Source organism: Geotrypetes seraphini, chromosome 12 (genome assembly GCF_902459505.1).
Source record: "Geotrypetes seraphini chromosome 12, aGeoSer1.1, whole genome shotgun sequence".
In the NCBI taxonomy this organism is placed as follows: domain Eukaryota; kingdom Metazoa; phylum Chordata; class Amphibia; order Gymnophiona; family Dermophiidae; genus Geotrypetes; species Geotrypetes seraphini.
In genome coordinates, this window is record NC_047095.1 from 47,108,454 (window position 1) to 47,132,502 (window position 24,049).

Genomic DNA, 24,049 nt, shown 5'->3' on the forward strand with positions numbered 1-24,049 from the left:
GGGGTACTCCAGGACCAAGTTGAGAAATTATTCCAGCAGTGCAAATCCTCCTACTCAGGTCTCAGTATTATCAAGAGCCCAGCTAGCTTCTAAAATGCTGTGCAGAGTCCATGTGTCCTCCACTCCCGACAAGTAACAGGCCACTTCTGCAAGAACTCTTCCAACTAACTGGTTATGTAAACTCTACTGCAATTCAGTTTATGTTTTGGCAAAAAAAAAAGAATATACTCAGCTTGCTCAAATAAACAGGAAAATAAAATTATTAATAGAACTGTTAAGCAGCAGCCTAATTTTTAGGAGCCAGGGAAAAAATAAAATGGTAATTACTTGAAGCAGGCGTAGTTTATTGTGATGAATTAATGTAAGGTGGATCCACTACTAAGGCCTGAAGCTCACCGACTCTGAGCTGAAGGGTAAAGGGGTGGAGGGGATGTGACTTCAAACAGCTTTTTCTAGGTGGTTTACACAATCAAAGCAGTTTACATGGCGCAACGGAGTGTTACTGTATTTTTTGTTCCATAAGATGTATTTTTTTCCCCCAAAAAGTGGGTGGAAATGTCACAATGTCTTATGCAGCGAAAATACAAATTTTTACCACTCCTGTACCTTTTTAAAACACCCCCCCAAAGAAAAATAAGCAAACTATGCCGATATTAGTAATAAACCCAAAAGGACCAATACCTACTCTTCACCCTTACCCTGGCAGCCTACACTGCATTACTAAACTCCTTTTTCACTTTCTGCTCGTACACTGCTTCCCCCGGCTCTCTTCCTTCCTGATCTGCACTCCTCGCACCAGGCTCCCCTCGCATCACCATTTTCCAGACCAGAAGCTTGGTAAATAGAGGAGGCTCAGCCACCTCCCATCTCTGTGCCTTTCGTCTCTGCAGCCAATGGAGGCGGGTAGAAGTGAACTGTTCCTGAGGTGCTGGGTCATGGCGTTGCCGTCCCAACCCTTGAGCTGTGTCCTAGTCCGCGCATGTTGCGTGCCAGCCTTCTGCGAGCGCGAGGCGCAGTAAAGCTTTAGTCACCGGTGCATGAGCAGCAGGTGTCTTGTTCTGCTTCGGGACCCTCGCCCAAGTTACCACCTCCCCTCCCCCTCATTTGCCGTGTCAAGAGTCATGAGCAGGAGGAAAGATGAAAAAAAAAAAAAAAAAAGAAGCACATACGCAAAGGCATAGCTCCACAAGGCCAGAGTTTCCCAGTACCCCAGAGTTCTGGGTTTTGTAAAATGAAGGGCGAGAGCAGTACTGGGCTACTGCGGTTTGTGCATGTATAAATACAAATGAAAGTTTGGGGAGAGGGATTAAAAAAATATAGGGGGTGTAAAAAATTGTTAGTCGGCTGGTACTAACCAGAGGAGGGACAGGGTGCAGAGCCTGGCAGGGAGAATTTGGTTCAGAATTTTTTCTTCTTGTTTTCCTCCTCGAGATCTAGGGTGTGTCTTATGGAGCAAATATACCCCCCCTCCCCCCGGTACCTTTTTTAATTGCGCTTTATCAGCAGGAGCTTACCTTTCTCCTGTCCTTCCCGCCATAAACCGCTGCCTCCTGATGGCTTTCTTCAGCTGCAGAGTGGTGCAGAAGGCAGGTGCGAGCTTTTTGTGGCCTGCCTGGTCCCGCGCTGCTCTCAGAATAGCTTCTGTCAGTTCTCGCGGGATGAGAAGCTATTCAGAGTACAGTGCGGGACCAGGCAGGCCGCAAAAAGCTCGTGCCTGCCTTCTGCACCGCTCTGCAGGAAGGAAGACATCAGGAGGCAGCGGTTTACGGAGGGAAGGGCAGGAGCACAGAAAGCTTCTGTCTATAAAGCGCAATTTAAAAAAGGTACCTGGGGGGAGGGGCTGGAGGGGGGTGGGGTGGGGGTGGAAAGAGACTGCCAATGATATTGTGGGCCAGCAGCTCACTTGATGCACAGCGCAGCCCAGTGGAAGATATGTCTCTACACCATGAGGGTCTTGCTGATGATTTAGGTGCAAACATCGATGATTTAGGTGCAAACATCGATGTCAATGCAGGAGCAACTCTGATGCCGTTACTGATGCAGACATCAACTAGCGAGACATGGCTCCAAAAATTTTCTGTTTCCGAGTCTCACTGGATTTCTGTGTTCTTTTCTGCATACACAAGCAAATAAGACAGTTTAAATGGTTGTGATTTGACCCCCGACACTGAATATGCCAGGAATGTGTGTCAGAAGCAGAGATGGTCTGATTGTATTGGGCATGTTTGAAGCCACTGGGAACTTTCAATGACATGGAAGGAAAATCAGCTGTGGCTAAATCAAACGACTTGATGGTGAAAAAAGGGACACATTGTAAAAATGAAGAAAAGGGAAGGTCCCGACTGACGCTTAGGCCTAACAGGGCCTGTGAGCTGAGGAAAACAAAACAAACAAACAAAAAAAACCAACCACCCCACAAAAAAAAAACAAAAACAAAAAAACACCCAAACCTTGAAGGAAAGAGTTAAACAAGAAATGCCTGAAGACGAAATGAAGAAAACAATATTTAGGGAAGGTACCCCACAATGAAAATCTGCCTCTCAGTTGCGGATAAAAATAGACTGCTGGTATTGTGCATGTGAGTGCAATGGAAAGGCATCCATGCATGCACAGTGGAACTCCTTGACTTCAAGATTTAAAGCTATACGTATGCTTCTAAGCATCGGCACTCGGGGCTCAGTGGATGTGTCACCCCACATGTAAGATTACCAAGGCCTGCTTGTCCTTGAAGAAATGATATTTCACTTCTTATAATCTTCCCCCTTCTACATTTTTTTTCTTTGCTTTTGTTTACTCTCTCAAATCGTTTCCTTGTCATGCTTTACACTGGTCATCCCATCTTTTCTTTGGTGCAGCTTGAATCACAGCAGTGGGCACTAGGTGCCAAAATGTTTAAGCCCCCCCAAGATATTCTATTTTCACCAATACCTTGTTGTGCCTCTGTCCAGTGTGCCATCTCTGCATTCACTGCAGGTGCTGAACCGGCTAATCCCAATAAGGTTGCTGGGGCTTCCCCAAGTAAGCCAGGTTTCTAATGAAGAGTAAGAAGAGTGTGCGTGAGTGCTTACATCCTCGCATTTCTCAACAGTTTATCTTGATTTCTCATAAAAACTGGAAAAAAAAAAAAGCTGCTTGGCTCTTCTTACACTGTTGGTCTGGTTGCTCTTTATCTTCAGAAGCTGCTGTTGTGCCATATATAACTGGGTGACACTTTGCAGCAAGTGGTTACATGCATTGCCCAGATCCAACTTCTGTAAAATTCAGAGGAAGAAATGTTTCATTAAGGAGCATAAGAAAGAGGAAAGCAGTATCCTGCATGGTCTTTAAACTGTTACTCAAAAGACAGCACAATTTTACGTACCATTTTCTAAATCTAGGGTGGACAACATTGCCAAAGATCAAAACATTCACATGCAAAGAAAAGGGAATGACAAACTGACAAAGGAGCAGTCAGCTTATGAGCTCAAGGTTTTTGAAAAGGTGCCTATTTTATGAAAGCAAAACAGTTGCCTTGGTACCAGAACTAGTCCCAATAGCATGCCTACGCATATTTATATGTTGCGAAATCGGTATAAAACCGTGTAAACGTTCACATGTATGCTTCCACTCTGCCCCTGGAAGCAACTACATTACAGGTACACATTTCATTATAGCCCCCTTATGATGAGTCCTCCAAACCCCACCCAAAATCCACAGTACACACAACAATAACCCTTATATCTGCAGGTGACACTTATACATGGGTACAGTGGAATTAGGATGGGGTTTGGAAGGCTCACATATTCCACTATAAGGGTAGTGGTTAGAGTAGAGTATGAGCCCGAGTCCCTACCTCTATGGTGGACTGCATCACTTATCAGGCTGCTCTACTAGGACTGGCCATAACATCTGAAGCTGGCATATAGGCAAATATATACCGTTTCATTCACATCTTTGGGGGGTGGAAGGAGGTCAGTAACCAAATCTCTCCAGTGGTGGTCATCTTATCAGTTTGGGCACCTTTTTGGCACTTATTCATTGTTAAAAAGGTACCCTGGCCGTACTCTTAAATGTTCAAATATGGCAGTAAAATGTCCAGGTCATAAGTCTGTCCCAGTCCTGCCCACACCACACCTCACCTCTTAACACACCCCCTTGGGATTTAGACAAACTGTGGATAAACAGCATGCATATCAGTTTAGAAAACAGGTTTCGAAAATAGCAAATTGGAAGGGTTTGGCAAGAAAAATGTTCATCTGCCCCTTTTTAGGCATCATTCTTAGTTATAATTTAATCACTGTGTAGGTCGTTTAGCATTTAAGGCCTGATTCTATAAATGGTATCATGTTGGGCATGGTTGTCAATCAACTGCTAGGCGCCATTTTTTTTTTTTTAAATCCTACCTATTGTTTTTGTCCTAATTGTTTCTTTTCTAAGCAATATTGTAGTTCTCCCTGCTTACCCAACTGTTTCTAGTAAGTCATTTGCTGTGTTTTGTTATTAAATGTTTGACTTTATTTATGACTACATGCTAATTTTAAGTATAAACTTTGATTTACAGAATCATACCTAGCAGCACCTAACTTGACTTAGGCGTCCTAATGGTGGGCACCAGTACATTAGGCCAGCACCCGGAGGTTCAAATCCACGCTGCTCCTTGCGACTCCGGGCAGTTCACTTAATCCCCCCCCTATTGCCCCAGGTACATTAGATAGATTGTGAGCCTGCTGGGACAGACAAGTTAAAATGCTTTAATACCTGAATAAATTCACATAAACCATTCTGAGCTCTCCCGGGAGAACGGTATAGAAAACTGAATGAATGAATATTTGTTGAAAATGAATGTTCCTTTGTTTACATCTCATTCTTTGGAAACCAGGAGACTAGTTTGTCTCTCCTGTAAGCCAACCAAGCTTTTGACTGTCCGGAATACTGTTTTTTTCAGTGGCAGGATCCCCTTTCTGGCACGTTTTATCTACAGGAATCAAATGCACTATGCTTATTTAGTAGTCAGGAAACTTTAAGACCTGTTTTTTCTAGAATATGGAGGTGGTGAAATTTTGTAGTGAAGAACCCGGAGGCGGAGCTTACCTAAGATGGCGGATTGGGAGTAGCTGCGGAGACGCCGTCGTGCTCATCGTGTGGATTTCCTAGAGTTATGGTAAAAAGAAAGTCTAAACTTCGGGTGTTCCCCGTTGAGGCAGCAGCACCATTGGGTCCGATGGATGTCTTTGTAGAACGCGGCTCACGAACGTTACAACCGGAGGGTGCCACGGCTGGAGAGACTGCACAGGCTGAGGTGTGGGATCTCTCCTTTGAGGCTGTCATTCTGTCCCCGGATGAGCGAAGACCGCCTTGCTGTCCCGCTGCGACGGAGGAGTCGATTGTTGACTCACCGGCTCGAGATGCCCTCTTGCTGTCCTCTCTGTTTGGGAGGACTAACCCTGGAGGGGGGGAGGAGGAGCTTCCAAGATCACAGCAAGCGGTGAGGAGTTCACAGCAAGCCCGAGGAGACTCTTCAAGTTCACTGATGGCTACAGGTATTTCAGTAGCCCAAGAAACTCTTTTGATAAATGAAGTGGTATCTAGTTCAATGGGCATTGCAGGGATTCCTGGAACTGAGATTGTTCCCTTGCAAAGGCCCAAGGTGATTACGATGGAATCCATATGGGAGGCCATATCTAGTATGCAAACTTTACTGGGGAGTCAAATTCAGCAATTATCTTTGAGCTGCAATACTGTTATATCGGAAAATTTGGAACTAAAGGATAAAGTTACAAGCCTGGAAAATAAAATGAGTGACATTGAACCTAAAGTAAAAACTTTGGAAGTACAAGCCCAGACTTGGATTAAGGACAGTGCTAGTTTGCACTTTAAACAAGAAATGTTGGAAAATTCTGTTAGAAGATGTAATCTTCGGATTATTAATTTTCCTAAAGTACAAACAATAACTGCCCTAGCTATGTTTAAAAAATATTTGTTAGAAATTTTGAAGGTACCAGAAACTTCATACCCACCTCTCACAAAAATATATTACCTGCCAACAAGAGTTAAATCTCAAAATCCAAATCAACAGAATTTATCTGTTGATAGTTTGGATTTAACACATTTTCTAGAGAGGTCGGATACGGAAAATCAGGTCCCTGCTACCTTAATAGTACAGTTTGCAATTGACTCAGACAGGGATTGGCTGCTTAAAATGTTTTTTAAGCATAGAGATGTTCCATTCATGACAAATATAATTAGGATGTACCCTGATGTATCTCGCTCGACCCAGAAAAGAAGAAAACAATTCTTAATATTGAGACCACAGGCTGTTCAGCTAGGGGCGACCTTTGTCCTAAGATATCCCTGTAAATGCGTTTTGACATATGGGGGGAATAGATATGTATTTTATGATCCACAGCATTTATGTAAATTTATTTCTGATAGAGAGTCTTTATGAGCTGCCTTGTTCTCTTGTTAAGCTCAACATATTGGTTCAAGAGCACTCAAAACGCCTATCTTTTTGCCTTATACTAATTGCCTTGATGACTTATTTCAGTCTTTTTCATTAGCCTCGTCTCCAAAATTGTGGACTAATAATGCGATGTATATTTTGATATTCCTTAGCTGTTTGGAATTTTGATTTAATTTCAATTTGCACTGCATGTTTTCTTTTATTGACTTGTAATTATTGTCAATTATTAAAATTATAAATAAAGAATTCAAAAAAAAATTTTGTAGTGAAATTTTATTATTTTGTTTTCATCAGTTTTCGAAAACACCACAACTGGAATATAAAACTATGGAGGACATTCTGTAACTGGGCGCCATAAATTAGGTGCCTAGATTCTACAAGCCGAGCACTAGTTCTACAATAGCATTTGGGTGCCAAATTTCTATTACAGAATACTAGCACAAATTGCATCAATGCACCTACATTTAGGCACTCCGACTTACGCCTGCCGTTGACATGGCATATCTGGGCAAGTGTATAAATGCTCGTTATTTATATCATTTAGCTCATACCTTTTCACTAGTAGCTCAATGTGAATTATATTCAAGTACATTTCCCTGTCCCTGGAGGGCTTACAATCTAAGGGGCATTTTTTTTTTTTTTTAAACTAAATTGCAGTAAGGTTTTCTGTCAGCAAGACATTGTGCTGTTCAGGGCCTAACCTGAAAGACAGCCTAGCTGACGTTTCAGGGTCCATTACAAGTTTCAAGTTTATTATTTTTCTTAATTAATCGCTTAATCAAATTCAAAGCGATGTACATATTAAAACAATAGTCAATAAAAAACAAACAGTACAAACTATAAATAATTATGTTGGGAAATACATATTTGCATTACATAAGGTAAGAAGGGTATTGAAATACATTTGTTAAGGAAAAGCGACACAAAGGAAAAACATAATAGGGAAAACATTTAAATAGTAAGGTGTAAACTTTTAAAATTACTGATTAAGTAATAATTAAATTAAGTATTAAAAGCATCATTAAAAAGAAATGTTTTTAAATTACTTTTAAATTTTACCAAGTCTTGCTCGTTTCGTAAAAAAATTGGAAGAGCATTCCAGGTCTGTGGTGCTGTTACTGAAAATATAAACTGCCGTCTGGTGTTTATAATTTTCAGTGATGGAACAGTCAGTAAGTTCTGATCAATAGATCTTAAGGTTCTGGTTGGGTGATATGGTATTAGTAATTTATATATGAATGCAGGAGTCTTATACAGTAGAGACTTGAAAGTAAGCAAACAAAGTTTGTATGTTATCCTATGGATAACAGGAAGCCAATGTGCGTTTTTTAAGAGAGGCGTAACATGGTCGAATTTTCTGGATTTGGTAATGAGTTTTATGGAAACATTTTGGATTATTTGTAAACGTTTGAGTTCAGTTAATGATATGCCTTTAAAAAGAGCATTACAGTAATCTAATTTGGATATTACTAAGGAATGAATGAGAATATTTAATGATTTTGGGCATAGAAATTTTGAAATTGACCTAATCCTACGTAATCTGTAGAAAGTAGTTTTGACGGTATTACTTTTTTTTTTTTAATTTTATTTATTGAATTTTTCAATTTTTACAATGTTTGAAATTCAAGTGATATAATTAATTACTATATATCATTGTATCTATCATTAATACAACTTAATTTATAAACAGTATATATTATATATAATCAAAAGTTATACATCCCTCCCCTTTTTCCAATTAATGATTCTAAAAATTATACATGTCCCTCCCCTTTTCTATATAAGTATTATAATTGTGCTAAGAAATCTAATCATTAGAATAATTAGTCAATGGTTGCCAAATTTTATTGAAATTATGAATGTTCCCGTGTTGTAATGCTATTACTTTTTCCATTTTGTATATATGACAGACAGAGTTCCACCAGAACGTATAATTTAATTTGGTATAGTCTTTCCAATTCTGAGTTATTTGTTGCATGGCGACTCCTGTCAATATTAATAGTAGTTTATTATTGTTTACTGAGATCGGACTCTGAGTTCTCATTGCAGTTCCAAATAATACAGTGTCATATGAGAGTCCTACATGATTTTCTAGTAATTTGTTAATTTGGGGCCAAATCATATTCCAAAAGGCATTTACACAGGGACAAAAAAAAATTAGATGATCTAACGTCCCTATTTCTATTTTACAATGCCAGCATCTATTGGATCTAGTATTATCTATCTTTTGCAAGCGCGTAGGGGTCCATAACACTCTATGTAATAAAAACATCCATGTTTGACTCATAGATGCTGACTTTGTAGATCTTAATCTCCAGGACCAAAATCATGGCCATTGAGACGCAGAAATTGTCTGTCCAATCTCAATACTCCAAATATCCTTAAGACCAGTTTTCTTTTTTTTATTTAAAAATCCATATATCAATTTGTACCATTTTGCGGCTTGGTGACCCAAGAAATCCGCCTGGAAACATAAAACCTGCAGACTATATTGAGTATTAAGATTTTTCCATTCAGGGAACCCTACCTGAATGGCCTGCTTCAATTGCATCCATTTAAAATATTGTGATTTATTTAAACCAAATTTATTTTGCAATTGTGAAAAACTAAGCAGTGAACCTTCTGAAATGACATCATTTAATGTTCGTATACCTGCACTTATCCATTGTTTCCAGACGATCTTAAATCCGCCAATTTTGATCCTGGAGTTTACCCAAATAGATTGATTTAGTGATTTACAAATTGGATCTGGTGATAGGTTATTTATATATCTTAATGTTTTCCAAGTGTCTAATAGTATTCTGTTTTCTTTGTATCTTCTGGGCATTGTTATACTAATTAAATGATCTAAATGTAATGGGAACAGGAGCCGCCATTCTAAATATAGCCAATCTGGTACATTCTCCATGAGATCTGGGAGGATCCAATACATACCCTGTCTTAGAATATAGGCTTGATGGTACCTATAAAAATTTGGAAAATTTACCCCTCCCTCCATAATTGGTCTTTGTAAAGATACTAAAGCAATTCTGGGTCTTTTCCCAAACCAAACAAATTTTGTAATAATATTGTTTAATTTTTTATAAAAGGACCCCTGAAAAAATATTGGTATCATACTCATTTGATAACAAACTACAGGCAATATCATCATTTTAATTGTTTGAATTCTTCCCCACCATGAAAGATGTAAAGGATTCCATTGTTCACACATTTCTGTAATTTTTTTCAATAAAAGTTTTTCATTTTCTTTGACTGTATCATCAATTGTATTTTTGATCATAATTCCTAAATATTTTAATCCTTCCTCTTTCCAAATAAATGAATATGAATCAAATAATCCTTTGGTGCAGTGAACATTAATTGGAAGAATTTCTGATTTACTCCAATTAATTTTATATCCAGAGAATTTTCCAAATTCCTCTAGAAGATTAAGTAAATTTGGAATAGTAATCCCCGGTTCTCTCAAATATAATAAGATATCATCTGCATATGCAGAAAGTTTATATTCCCAGTAAGAAAATGGGATTCCCCTTATCTCCTTAGTTTGATTAATTGCAATTAACAAGGGTTCTAGAACAATATCAAAAAGTAAGGGAGACAAAGGACATCCTTGTCTAACTCCCCTTTGCAAATTAAATTTATCTGATAATTTGTTATTTATATATAATCTTGCACCAGGAGAGCTATACAATGTCTGAATCATTTTAATAAAACCGGGTCCTATTCCAAACCATTCTAGAGATTGATACATAAATTTCCATTCTACTCTATCAAATGCTTTTTCTGCATCCAAAGATAGCATAAAAGTTGGATCATTCATATTTTTTGCTAAATTTAAAGAGTGAAATGCTAATCTGGTGTTATGTGATGAGTGTCTTTTAGCAATAAATCCTGTTTGATGTACATCAATAATGAAAGGAAGAGCTTTTGCCAATCTTATTGCTAGTACTTTAGAAATTAATTTACCATCTACATTTAATAAGGAAATAGGCCTGTAATTTGAAACCAAGGTAGGATCTTTGTTTGGTTTTGGTAAGACAATAATTAATGAATCAGCCATAGTACCTGATATATTTCCATTATTCATTTGATATTGATACAATTTTAATAGATATGGTAAAATAATGTTTTGAAATGATTTATAAAATTCAACCGTATAACCATCACCACCCGGAGCGGATCCAACTCTAAGAGACTTCAATGCTGATTCTATTTCTTTTAAAGATATAGGTTCTTCTAAACTTCTTTTTATATGATCTGGAACATTTGGTCCAATAAATGAATTTAAAAATTTTTGTCCATCTTGTTCTTTATTTTTATAAGATTCAGAAGAATATAAATCTTTATAAAAATCAAGAAATTGTCTTAAAATGTCTTTATTGTTAGTGTGTGTATTACCTTGTATATCTTTAATTGCAATAATCTTGGATTTTCTTTTTTTTGCTTTAAGGAAATTTGCCAATAATTTTCCAGCTTTATTTGAATTTCCGTAAAATTGAACTTGTCTATTAAATAAATCTTTTCTCACAAATTGAGAAGAAATCTCATTATATTTAACTTTTAATTTTAATAAATCTTGTAATGTTTTATTTTCCCATTTTTCAATTAATTTATTTTCTAATAATTTAATTTGTTTTCCTAATTCAAAAAATTGTTTTTTATGTTGTTTATTAATATATGCTGAGTATGAAATAATATTCCCTCTCATTGTTGCTTTAAAAGCGTCCCATAAAATCTCAGCATTAATATTATCTGAATCATTAATTTGAAAAAATTCTTGTATTTTTAATTTAAATTCTTCGAGAAAATTTGAATCCGCTAAAAAAATATTATTAAATCTCTAAATTGAATTTAAATGTTCAATATCATAATTTTGAAGATTAATCCACACACCAGCATGATCCGAAATTATAATAGGATCTATAACTGCTTTTATCACACGCTGCGCTAGGTTATTAGAAACAAATATATAATCAATTCGTGAAAAGGATTTGTGGACCTGAGAACAAAAAGAAAATTCCTGATCATTAAAATGAAGAATACGCCATATATCTACTAAATCACAAGATTGAATCAAATTATCTAAGCCTAATGATTTCATAATTCTACTTGGTTTTTTATCCAAAATTGGATCCATTACAGCATTGAAATCTCCTGCTACTATTAAATTAGATGTAGCCAGTGGTAAAAGTAATTGTTGAATTTGTTTGAAAAACTCCATTTGATTCGTATTAGGAGCATATAAATTGAATAAATTCATGGTTGTATTTCCCAGATCCATTTCGACATGCACCCATCTACCTAAGGGGTCATAATTTATTAATTTGAAATTCGCATTGCATTTTTTGTTTATCAGAATAGCCACTCCAGCTTTTTTCTTTAAAGCCGGTGCAAATAAACATTTAGAAATCCAACCCCCAGATAATTTTTTAGATTCAGTTTCAGAAAGATGGGTCTCTTGTATGAAGTAGATATCCGCATTTTGATTTTTAAGGAACGATAATATTTTCTTTTTCTTAATAGGATGATTTAAACCATTGACATTCATAGAATAAATTTTTATATCCATCTTATTTATCATTAAATTTTAACCAATATTCTATGATAATATACATGATTAGATCTCAGCACAATTAATATATATTGATTCCCATTCCCACCCTCTATTTTCCCTCCCGACCCTCCCACTATCAATGTTTGTCCTGGAACACACATTGGTCATGCAAAACCTAAATCCCCTCCCCCAGGCAACTAATCATTCATAAAAATATTCTCTAATTCAATACATTTCATATTTCTTTATCCACCTTATTATTCATTTAAACCTTCATTAAATCCCCTTGTATATTATAGTTCATATCAAATTTAATTTGATAAATCATATTAATCTTTTCAAGTCTTAGATATAAATAATATATTACCCCTTCAATAAATTAAATATATTTCATATATAGTTCTAATTTCATATATTCAAATTAGATATATCTATTCCTATATATATAATATATATAATAATAAATATTTTAGTAAATCATTTTATATATTTGAAAATCATCATTTATAGTATCGTAATATGTATAGATAAATATTTATATCAAAAAGATTTTATAATTAATACCTATGTTATAATAATTTCCCATTCATTTAACCGAATCCAAAAAAATTTTTCCATTAATATTAGCAGAATTAAATATAGATGTAGTAATTCATATAAATTATAATTGGATAAATCATCTTAATATTTTCAAGTCTTAGATAAAAATAATATATTCTCCCTACAATAAATTTAATATATGTAAAATATAATTCTAATTCCATATATCATATTGTAATAATAACATTTTTAAACATCATCATTTATAATAACCTAATATGTATAGGAATTAAATATCTATGTTATAATAATTTCCACACTCATTTAATCAAATCTAAAATAATTTTTTTTTCCAATTAATAATAGCAGTATTAAATATATATGCAATAATTCTATAATAGTATTCAATTCAATTATAATGTAAATTTATCATAACATCCAATATATTAATAATAATTGAATCAAAAATTATAAAATATTTTTTTTTTAAATGGATGGAATAAAATCAATTAATTTAAGTCATAAAATTCAATATATTGTAATAAAATTTGAATCAAAAATTGTCATTCTTATTTTATCTTGCATTTTCTATATCCTTTCTTCAGATGAAACTTCCATTTTATTCTGATTATATGTAGACATTAGTTCCTCTTCTTTTTTCTTTCTTTATTTCCATCTATTTTCATTAGATAAATTTGCTTTATTCTGCTTTATTATGTAGACATTGGTTCTTCTTGTGTCAAAAATTCTTTCAGTTTAGCAGGATCTTGAAAATACATAGATTTATTTCCTGTAGAAATTCTCATTGTAGACGGATAGTAAAGACCATACATGTAGCCCTTTTCTTTTAATTGTTGTCTGAATGTAAGGAATTGTTTCCTTATATTTGCAGTATCTTTAGCAAAGTCAAGAACAAAAATCAGTTTAGATCCTTTATAGTTTAGGTTTTTATTTGCTTTTGCCACTTTTAAGATCTCAAATGCTTGTTGGTATCTTAATACTTTGAAGATCAGAGGTCTAGGAGCTGTCTGGTTTGTTTGTTTTCTTGTGGGGATTCTGTGGGCACGTTCTATCTCCAACGGCCATTTAGAATTCAGCTGCAGCAGTTTAGGCAAAAGATTTTCCAAGAACTGTATAGGGTTTTCTCCTTCAATATTTTCAGCTAAGCCAAGGATTCTAATATTCTTTCTTTTTCCTCGATTCTCCATATCAATTAGTTGATTTTTTAAGGCTGTTACATTTTTCTTTTCCTCTTCACACTTTTGTGTGAAAGTTTCCAACTGACAGATTCTTTCCTCCATCACAGACATTCTTTGTCTGTCAGTTTGGATTTCTTGTTTCAGGTTAATCAACTCTTCCTTCACTTCTGATAATTTGTTGGCATTATCAGTCAGCATTATTTTGATTTTAAATAATTCCGCCATGATGTCAGCTTTTTCATTAATTTCATCTGCTTCCAGCGGGATTGGTACGCTGGACGGCGATACAGGGGTTACCTTTGACCTTTTTGCCGACACTCCCGAAGTACAAGGTTTTTCATTTTTTCCTTGCCTTATCGCTGCCATTTCCGCCGTTGATTTTTATTATTTTTAAGTCGGACAAGTAAATAAATAGTTTTATTTTATTCAGTTGTTGCCTGGGACTCGGGAGCTCTGCGGTTAAGCTGCCATATCGTGCGCGCTCCAAGCCACCTTTGACGGTATTACTAATGTGATCGTGGAAATTCAGTTTGGAATCGAAAATTACCCCTAAAATTTTTGTATTATTAACTATTTGTAATGGAACATTTTTTATGGTGAGAGGAGCAATGAGTGTGGGAGTTTCTTTCCATGGAAATAGCATCACGTTTGTTTTTTTAATATTAAGAGCCAATTTATTTGTATTTAGCCATTGATGAACCTGGTCAAGTTTCTCACTGATCACATGAATGTCAGATATTTTGTTAGTGTCTATTGGATGCAGGAGTTGAATATCATCTGCGTATGCGAAAACTTGAAAACCTACAGACTGACACAAGGTAATTAAAGGAGCAAGAAAAATATTAAATAATAATGGAGAGAGAATAGACCCTTGAGGAACCCCGAAAGTAGTTGATGTAAATTTAGATTTTGAGTCCTTAAAGAGGACAGAGGAAGAACGATCTGTAAAATAAGAAATAAACCATGAAAGAATTTGATCAGTGATCCCAATAGATTGAAGTCTGTCTATAAGAAGTTGATAGTCGATTGTGTCAAAAGCCGTAGAGAGATCAAGTGAGATTAGTAAAGTTGTTTGATGGTGGTCAAGGAAATATTGGATGGAAGTAGTCATACCTATCAATGCTAGTTCAGTACTGTGGTGTTCTCTGAAACCCGTTTGATTGGGATGAAGAACATTGGTTTTTTCCACAAAATCAGAAATTTGATTAAAGACTATCTTTTCAGTTAATTTTGCCAAGAAGGGAATATTGGCTATAGGTCTGTAATTAGTTGGATCATTATAACTAGTGTTTTTATCTTTTATGATGGGACGAACTATTGATTTTTTCCAATCTTTTGGGACTATACTTTGGGTCAGGCTCTCAGTAATTAATGTATGAATGAATGGTCCAAAAATATGAAAATAGTGTTTTAAAATGAAGGGAGGAATTAAATCCGCTTTTGAACTCTTAGTATTAATGGATTTGAAAATCATCTCAATATCTTTTAGGCTTGGAAGTTTAAATTTAGAGCATCTGGAAGTTAAAGAATCTGAATTGGTCTGCCCCTGATCAAAGGTGACTTGCTGATTTACTATAAAAGTTTTTCTAATAGTTTTGATTTTCTCAGAGAAATGATCTGCTAGTTCTTGGGCGGTGATGGTATTACTAATCGCATTTAATTTCTCTTTGTCATTTGAGATTGTTATTCTATTTAATATTGTGTATAATACCGATGGGTTTTTGGCTTTAAATATTTTATCAGAATAATATTGCATTTTAGCTTGGTTTATTTTTGTTTTGTAGTATACGGTTTGCTCCTTGAATAATTGTAGATATCAGTGTAGATAAGACTGAATGACTCTTACCTTTTGGGCTTAGTTTACATTTTTTAAGATCAGTGCTTAAGAACAACAAAAGAAATCAGACAGTTTGTCTCCAAGAACTAAGGGCTAGATTCACTAACGATAGCGACTCACGCTGTTGGCCGATTCTCTGGCCGATTAACCAACAGCGATCTATTCACTAGTAAGTTTGCATGCAAATGATTTGAACAGAGGTGCAAATCATTTGCATGCAAACCCACCAACTCAATTGCTCAGTGAGCGATTAACAATACAGAGCCCTAACAGCAGTGACAGGAGGCTGCTTTCCCTGTCACTAATGTTAGGGTTTCTGCTTTGTTTTTTATGGAATAGATGTTTTGCGTGCCATCTGTCCAATTAAAAATCCCTCCCCAGCGTGCTAGAACTCCCAAAAGATGGCACCAAAAGATGGCAGGAGGGATGCCCACTCCCTCCTGTCCCGAAGGCGCCCACCTGCTCCCTCCTGCCACTGGAGCCCTCCCCCCCCCCCCCCCGTCTAGGCCCCTGTGACCCTGTACCTTGACGTTGGGAGCAGGAGGTACTGAAAAACATCTCTTGCTCCTCTGCAACGACACTGAGCCTTAGATCACTCCCCGGTGCATCATATGATGCACGGGTAGGGTCTTAAGGTCCCGATTGGCTCAGACGCCTCGGACTCCTCCCTTGGATGGGATACCACCGGGCAGCCTGATGCCCTAACAAATCTGTTTGGAAGCACAGGACCTGCAAGCCATAATGATTTTTGAGGTTCTGCCAATAAGGGAACCCACTCTGAATGGCTTGCTTCAACTGCAACCACTTATAATTTTGAGACTTTACAATACTGAATGATTGTTGCAGTCGTGAAAAATCCAGCAGTTTCCCATTAGATATATCTTCATCTAATGTACAAATGCCTGCCTGCATCCAATGCTTCCAAAAGATCCCAGATCTCCTATTTGAACCTTGGAGTTTAGCCATAAGGATTGCTAAGTGGATTTCTCTACTGGAACATCTGTTAACATGTCTTTGTATTGTTTTCAAAAGAAAAGGAAATGCATTTCTGGTTTTATTTCTACAGTATTGAAGTACTTGCTGACCCTTGCTGTGATTGGTAGGGATCCCCAAGCACCGCCAGCAGAGGACCTCCTCCAGAGATGGCCAGAACTCCCCTACACAAAAAGCAGCAGACGCTGGCAGCATCCATGAGCAACTGAGGTGCCAGCATCTGTGACTCAGGGATGCTACTGCTGTCTGCCAAGCTTGGCAAAAGGGACCCCCGGCCAACTGCAAATGAAGTCCTCAGCTGACAGCTTGGGGGTTCTCATCAGCTGAATATTTATATTTTAGATTTACATTAGAGGCTCTGGTAGAAACCCATTTACAAAGTATGTATTCTTCTCAATTAATATTTCCACATTAATAAAGTCTCTTTGCTTATTTGTAAATGGGTCTCTACCAGAGCCTTTAATTCAGTAGCATAATTAAATGAAATAACTATTTCTGAAGTTTATAGGGACAGGAGGGACGGAGGGGATTCCTCACAGGGACAGGTGGGATTTCTGTCCCCGTGCAACTCTAGAGGAAATCTCACTGTATTTATATTTAGTTTTAAAAAAAGAGCCTATAAAGTAGATTGTTCCCATTTTGAGGCCAATTGTGACTCCAAGTCTTTAATATTTTGTTCCAGATCAATAAATTCCTTTTTAAGATGCTTCCTAATATGTACCAAATAGGAAATTATTTGCTCCCTCATGGTAGCTTTGAAAGCATCAAATACAAAAAAGGTGTGCTGAAAAATGTCTGAGCCAAAAATCACCTCTAGATAGTTGATAGTTAAACATATACCACTTCGGTGGCTAGTTCTAGAGGTGATTTTTGGCTCAGACAGCTTTGAAAGCATCCCACAAGGTCTCTAATGAGATTTCCTCCGAGGTATTAATTTGAAAAAAATATTCATTTATTTTTAATTGGAATTCTTCAAGAACGTTTGACTCTGCAAGCAATGTATTATTAAATCTCCACACAGGTCTACTGGAATCTTGATCAGCAAACTTAAATTCAATCCAAACTCCACCATGATCTGACAAAATAATTGGATCTATGACGGCTTTTGTTATCTGCTGTACTAACTTATCCGATACAAAATTTGCGAAAATGATTTGTGAACCTGGGAGCAGAAGGAAAATTCCTGATCATTAAAATGAAGAATCTGCCATTTATCCTTAAACGCACAGGATTGTACCAAATTATCTAACCCTAACGACAAACAATTCTTAATGCACAATTGAACATTGCCTCTTAACCCACGACTCTAATTTTCTCAGGAACTTATCAAAAGCTTTCTGGAAATCTAAAAACAAATCAACCGGCTCGCCTTTATCCACATGTTTATTCACACCTTCAAAGAAGTCAAGCAAATTTGTAAGGCAAGACCTCCCTCAGCTGAACCCATGCTGACTGTTATTAAATAATGTTTGTCTACATGTTCCACAATTTTATTTTTTATAATTGTTTCCACTATTTTGCCCAGCACTAAGGTCAGGCTGGTCCCTGGATCTCCCCTGGAACAATTTCTAAAAATCAACATAACACTGGCCACCCTCAATCTTCAGGTATGACAGACTATTTTAACAACAACAAATCAGCAATTTCATGTTTGAGATCCTTTAGTAACCTGGGATATATACCATCCGGTCCAAGTGATTTATCACTCTAACTTGTCGACTTAGCTTAGTACATCTTCCAGGTTCACCAAGATTTTTCACCCTTGAAAACCATTTCCAGTTCTAAAAGATTTCTTGCACCTTCTTCAATAAAGACTGAAGCAAAGAATTCATTCAGTCTCTCTGCTATGGCCTTATCCTCTCTGAGGGCACATTTTACTCCTTGACCATCCAACAGTCCCACGGATTCCCTAGCAGGTTTTCTGCTTTTGATATACTTAAAAAAAATTGTTACTATGAGCTTTTTGCCCCTTTGGCCAAGTTCTTCATATTCTTGTTTAGCTTTCTTTATCAATGTTTTGCATCTAATTTGCCAGTGCTTATGTCTTCTTATTTTCTTCATTGGGATCCTTTTTCCATTTTTTAAAGGATGTTTTCTTGGCTGTTAATAGCCTCTTTCACTTCATATTTTAACCACATCAGCTCTCGTTTTCTCCTTTTTCCACTTTTTTTTAATATGTGGAGCACATCTGGTCTGGGCTTCCATGATAGTATTTTTAAACAACATCTATGCCTGGTTTACACTTCTGACCTTTGCCATAGACCCTTTTTGTTTCTTTTAACCATTTTCCTCATTTTATCGTAGTTGCCCTTGTGAAAATTAAATACCAATACAGTAGATTTCTTTAGTAACGTCACTCCAACTATCAACTCAAATTTGATCATGTTATGATCACTGTCTCCCAGTAGACCCAACACAATGGAATGCAGGATATAGTATGGAAGGTAACTAAGGCCCAAATCTAAAATAGATCCCCCTCTTGTCAGTTCCTGGACCAGTTGCTCCAAGAAGCAGTCATTTAGTTGAACCAATTTTTTATTGAACAAGCCAAAAAGAAGACAATGAATACAATAGAAGATACATTGGTTCAAAAACAAAAACAAAAAACAAACAAACCACACTATACAGCAATGATACCCCTGTCCCAATAACCCACCCCCACCCCACCCCTATATCCTGCCCCTCACAACAATGAACCAGAATATACAAATAAGGAAGTAGCTGCCAGAAGAACCCAGCAGAAGAGATGACATTAAGAAACATGCTGCAGGCACAATGAAAAGGAGTAACTAGCAATAAGGTAGCCATTAAAGAGCAAGCCCTGGACTCCATAAGACAATGCATAGGACCTTCCCCCCACCCCCCCAAAAAAAAAAAAAAAAAAATTCGCATGGCCAAAGACTCAAATCAAGGCAAACAAATAAAATACCAAGCTGGGGAAAGGCCATCCAAAGGCCACCAACCCCTCACCGCTCAAGGCAAATTAAACAGGTGTTATGGATCATACTACAGGTTCTATGAGACAAGGAGTATATATAAAGACCCCATACCTGCAAAAAAACAAAAACCAAAACACACACCTTAGACTGTCACAAGGAACGATGCACCCGACCCCTCTCAAGCAACATCAAAGCATGCAAATGGTTACGCCAAGCCCAATAAGGAGCGCGATGCGAAACCCACTCCCCCAAAATAATTCTCTTAGCCACCAACCCTGCCTTTTGCAAAAATAAATAAATAAAAAAAGCCGGCTAACACCAGGGGGAACACGAAAAGCCTCATATTTATCTAAAAGAAACCCCACCAGAGTGAGAGGTATAAAACGGCCTAACTGAAGCTCCAAATAGCGGACCACTCGTCTCCAGAAAGCCCCGACTGCTGGACAACTCCAAAAAGCATGGAATTAGGACTTAGGAGCACCAGTACATTTCTCACACTGTGCTGACTCTGCGAGACCAGAGTGAAATGATTGAACCCGTGTAAGATATGCGTGATGTAGCACCCGAAACAGACACTCCCGAGACAGAAAGGGTCGGGATAAGTTTAATAAGACATACCATATCTAAATCAACTGGCCACAGGCCCAACTCCGGAGCCCATTGAGCACATAATGGCTCCCACGACCTGGGCAGAGCGAGAAAGCACAGCACCTGATTCAACGCCTAAACCAGTGGTAGGCAATTTCAGTCGTCAAGAGCCGGAGCCAGGTCAGGTTTTCAGGATACCCACAATAAATATGCATGAGATAGATTTGCATCTCAAGGAGAGAGTGCACGCAAATCCATCTCATACATATTCATTGTGGATATCCTAAAAACCTGACCTGGCTCCGGCTCTCGAGGACCAGAATTGCCTACCCCTGGCCTAAACAGACAGGCCGTCCTCCTCAAATTGACCAAAAAAAAGGCAAGAAGCAGTCTTTTATAATGTCTAGGAATTTTACCTCCCTAGCACTCCCTGATGTAACATTAATCCAGTCAATGTTGGGGTAGTTGAAATCACACATTATTATACTGTTGCCCAATCTGCCAACTTTCCTAATCTCTGAAAACATTTCTTCATCTATCTGCTCATTCTGACCTTTATATTATTTCCCTTCACACAAGGAATTTCTATCCATATGAATTCCACACTGCTATCTGTGTCGTACAGAATGTTTCTTTTCCTTCAATAGTGCAGAACCTTTTTTCCTTCTGGAAACAAAAGAACTCCCCATATACTCCACAGAGTGAAGATGTAAAAATTACTCTACTAAAAATATAGCAAAATCATCCTTGCAGTTCCCGTGCCTGAAAAGTGTTGAATACAGCTAACAATTTTTCTATTCATATTTGCCCTGCAAATAGTTGACCAAATAGGGGATTGTGGGAGACCACGAATCCCTCCCTACATAGGGAAGCCACTGCTACAGGGGTTGGGGGAGACCAAGAATTGCTCCCTACATAGGAATGCCACTGCTACAATCCTGTTAGATCAAGAGTAGAGCATGAATCTCAGTTTCAGGAAAGCCTATCTAAACACACACACACAGGTCATTTTTAACTATGCTTATAATCCCTTGCTCCACACCCTTTTCTCACTCTATTCCCTTTGGTACTGTAATTTATTCTAACCTTTAGTTGCTTTAGACCAGAGGTCTCAAAGTCCCTTCCTTGAGGGCCGCAATCCAGTCGGATTTCCCCAATGAATATGCATGAGATCTATGTGCATGCACTGCTTTCAATGCATATTCATTGGGGAAATCCTGAAAACCTGGTTGGATTACGGCCCTCAAGGAGGGACTTTGAGATCCCCGCTTTAGACTAAGACAGACATAATGGGACTATCTCCTACTTCACTCAGGGCTCATGCAGAAAACCTCATGGTAGAGCCTAATCTGCTACAAAAATACCATGGCATGCTGTAAGCAAGAAGCATGTTCATTACTGCTTAGTTAAAATCTCAGCAGCAATCTGCAGCTCAGTGCTAAAATGCAGCCTTTCCTGTCAGTGACCTAGTGTTGACTGGCTCATGCAGACAGTAAAGGCGACATTAAAAAAAAACAACAACAAAAAAAACCTCACAAAGGGCTCATTTGGAAATATTATGCTGCTTTTATGAAGAAATACAGATAAGCTCTTTTCTCACAAGTTAAACCAAAAAGGGTGCAAGATGGTATACTGGATGATACTCAAGATAATTCCTTGGAGTGGGCTTTAAAAAGGAACTCATTTGGCTGAGTGTGTGTAATTCAGGGAAATGCATTATAAGATATTACTTCGTTGATATATGGATCCTAGCTGGGTGCCATCCTAGTCTGGTCAATTAGAGATGGGAACTGTATTCAAGGCTTGTGCGGATAGGATCAGACAGTTTGCAGGGATGGGGGGTCAAATTTTCACCCCCCCCCCCCCCCCCCACCACATCATTCTCTGATCCTGGGCTTTGCTGCTTTTGGGACAATCAGTAGCCTTTACAGATCTTGGTGCTGTGACCCACCTCCTCAGTCACCTGCTTAAGAAAGAATGAAGGTTCTATAGGAACTATAGGCAGGTGGTTCACAGCACCCTACTCCAATAAAAGGCTATAACCAAGCTCAAGGCACTCTGCACACATCATTCAAAAGAGATCAGCTCTAAATGGGGAGTTGCATGGATGAAGCACTTAAAAAGGACCCAATGCCTTGATCATGGTACAAGCAAGATTTTAGTGAGCTGCTTAACTATATATTTCTTAAAACCAAAAAAAATGTTGAATACAGAATTAAAAGTACTATACAATGTTTCTATCAGTCACCATTAATTCCAAATAATCACTTGTTTACCTGGTGGACATCATTCAGTTGTAAAATGGCAGGGTTGAGAGCTGGATTTAAAAAGCGAGGTATCCCCGGGGGCACTGCTAGAAATGGGCCAAACAAGAAATTAGTTATATGTAATCTTTTATCCCGCAAAATCCTCAGAAAGTGGAGTTTGAGGCGCGTTACAAATAGAATTATCACCACACAAAAATAAACATACAATGCAAAATCAAAAATCAGACTAAATTCCTAACAAAGATTTCTGAAACAGAGGGTTACAAACAGCACTTTTCGCTAAACACCAAACAAACATAATGCATTTATTGTGCAATTATAATTATTTTCATAGGCAATGCGGTAATTGTTTTTCATTATTATTTTAAGGAACACACTAACAACTCTCTTGTTTCCTAATGCTCAGAAAACAACCAGAAAAATGAAATATTAGAGTTCATGGCTGAACAGTTTCAACTCTATGGGTTTGCAATTTTGTTTGCTACTTTCTAAAAAAAAAAAAAATAAAAAAATAAAAAAAGATTTGTGACATATTCTTCCCAAGTAAACCTAAGCTATGCAATAGCTTACTACTAAAGGAGAAATTAGGTTCTTACCTGCTAATTTTCTTTCTGTTAGCTTGTAGACTGGTATAGTCCTTACGAATGGGTAATATGCCTCACTGCTACCAGCAGGTGAAGACTGAGATCAAACTTTTATATCAGTATAGCATGCCCCTCTTGCTACTCCAGTTTGCCGAATAGCCAAGCAGAACCTATGAAATTTCTTAAATGGAAAACAAAACAAAACACACATACCAAAAAAAAAACAGTAAATGACACTCCAAACAGAGTGTAAGAAAACAACAAGCATCTGTAAACAACTGTTGGAACATGTATTTAACTTGATCCTAGAAGTAAAACATCCCTAACAGCAGAACCTGCAGAAAAATTAGAAATCTGCAAGCGAGCTAGAACCTGCAAACACCGCACAAAGACAGACAGGGTGGGAGACTATACCAGTCTACAAGCTAACAGAAAGAAAATTAGCAGGTAAGAACCTAATTTCTCCTTCTGTGTCGCTTGATAGACTGATATAGTCCTTATGAATGGGACGTACCAAAGCAGTACCCAGCAAGGGTGGAACCCTTGAAGGGCTGACACCAGAACACATTCACTCACCAAATACCGCGTCTCGATGCGCATGAACATCCAAACGGTAGTGTCTGACAAAGGAATGCAGAGAAGACCAAACTGCAGCCTTGCAAATATCCACTGGAGGCACTAGAGAAGACTCAGCCCAAGAAGCTGCCTGACCCCTAGTGGAATGAGCCTTGAGAAAGTCGGGAACAGGCTTCTTCTTCAGAAGATAAGTGGAAGTAATAGTCTCCTTGATCCAGTGTGCAATAGTAGCCTTAGAAGCGCCATCCCCCTTACGAGGACCCGCTAGAAGGACAAAGAGATGATCTGATTTCCTCATCTCCTGGGTCCTCTGCACATAAGAGCAAAGGACCCGACTGACATCCAACTTGTGCAGCTGTCTCTGCTCAGAAGAGCCCTCCCAACAACCCGACACCAGGAGGACTACAGATTGATTGGCATGAAAAGGAGAAGCCACTTAGCAGAAAGGAAGGAATAGGCCTCAAGACAACCCTCTCCCTAGAAAATTCCAAGAAGGGAGCCCTACAAGAGAAAGCCTGCAGCTTAGAAACACA

At 37.6% G+C, this 24,049-nt stretch overlaps 1 protein-coding gene across 3 annotated transcripts in view; it reads right to left on the reverse strand.

Annotated features, from left to right (window-relative positions):
- The window catches only part of RAVER2 (ribonucleoprotein, PTB binding 2), a 95,723-nt gene that overhangs the window by 31,281 nt on the left and 40,393 nt on the right, over positions 1-24,049 (reverse strand). For 2 of the 3 annotated variants that reach the window (XM_033916287.1, XM_033916285.1), the window contains exons 6-8: positions 22,366-22,442; positions 3,147-3,251; positions 2,929-3,031 (exon numbers count right to left, since the gene is read on the reverse strand). In XM_033916287.1, the coding sequence (XP_033772178.1) occupies positions 2,929-3,031; positions 3,147-3,251; positions 22,366-22,442 (285 nt within the window). The remainder of the gene's footprint in view (positions 1-2,928; positions 3,032-3,146; positions 3,252-22,365; positions 22,443-24,049) is intronic. The other variant, XM_033916286.1, reaches the window with a different exon arrangement.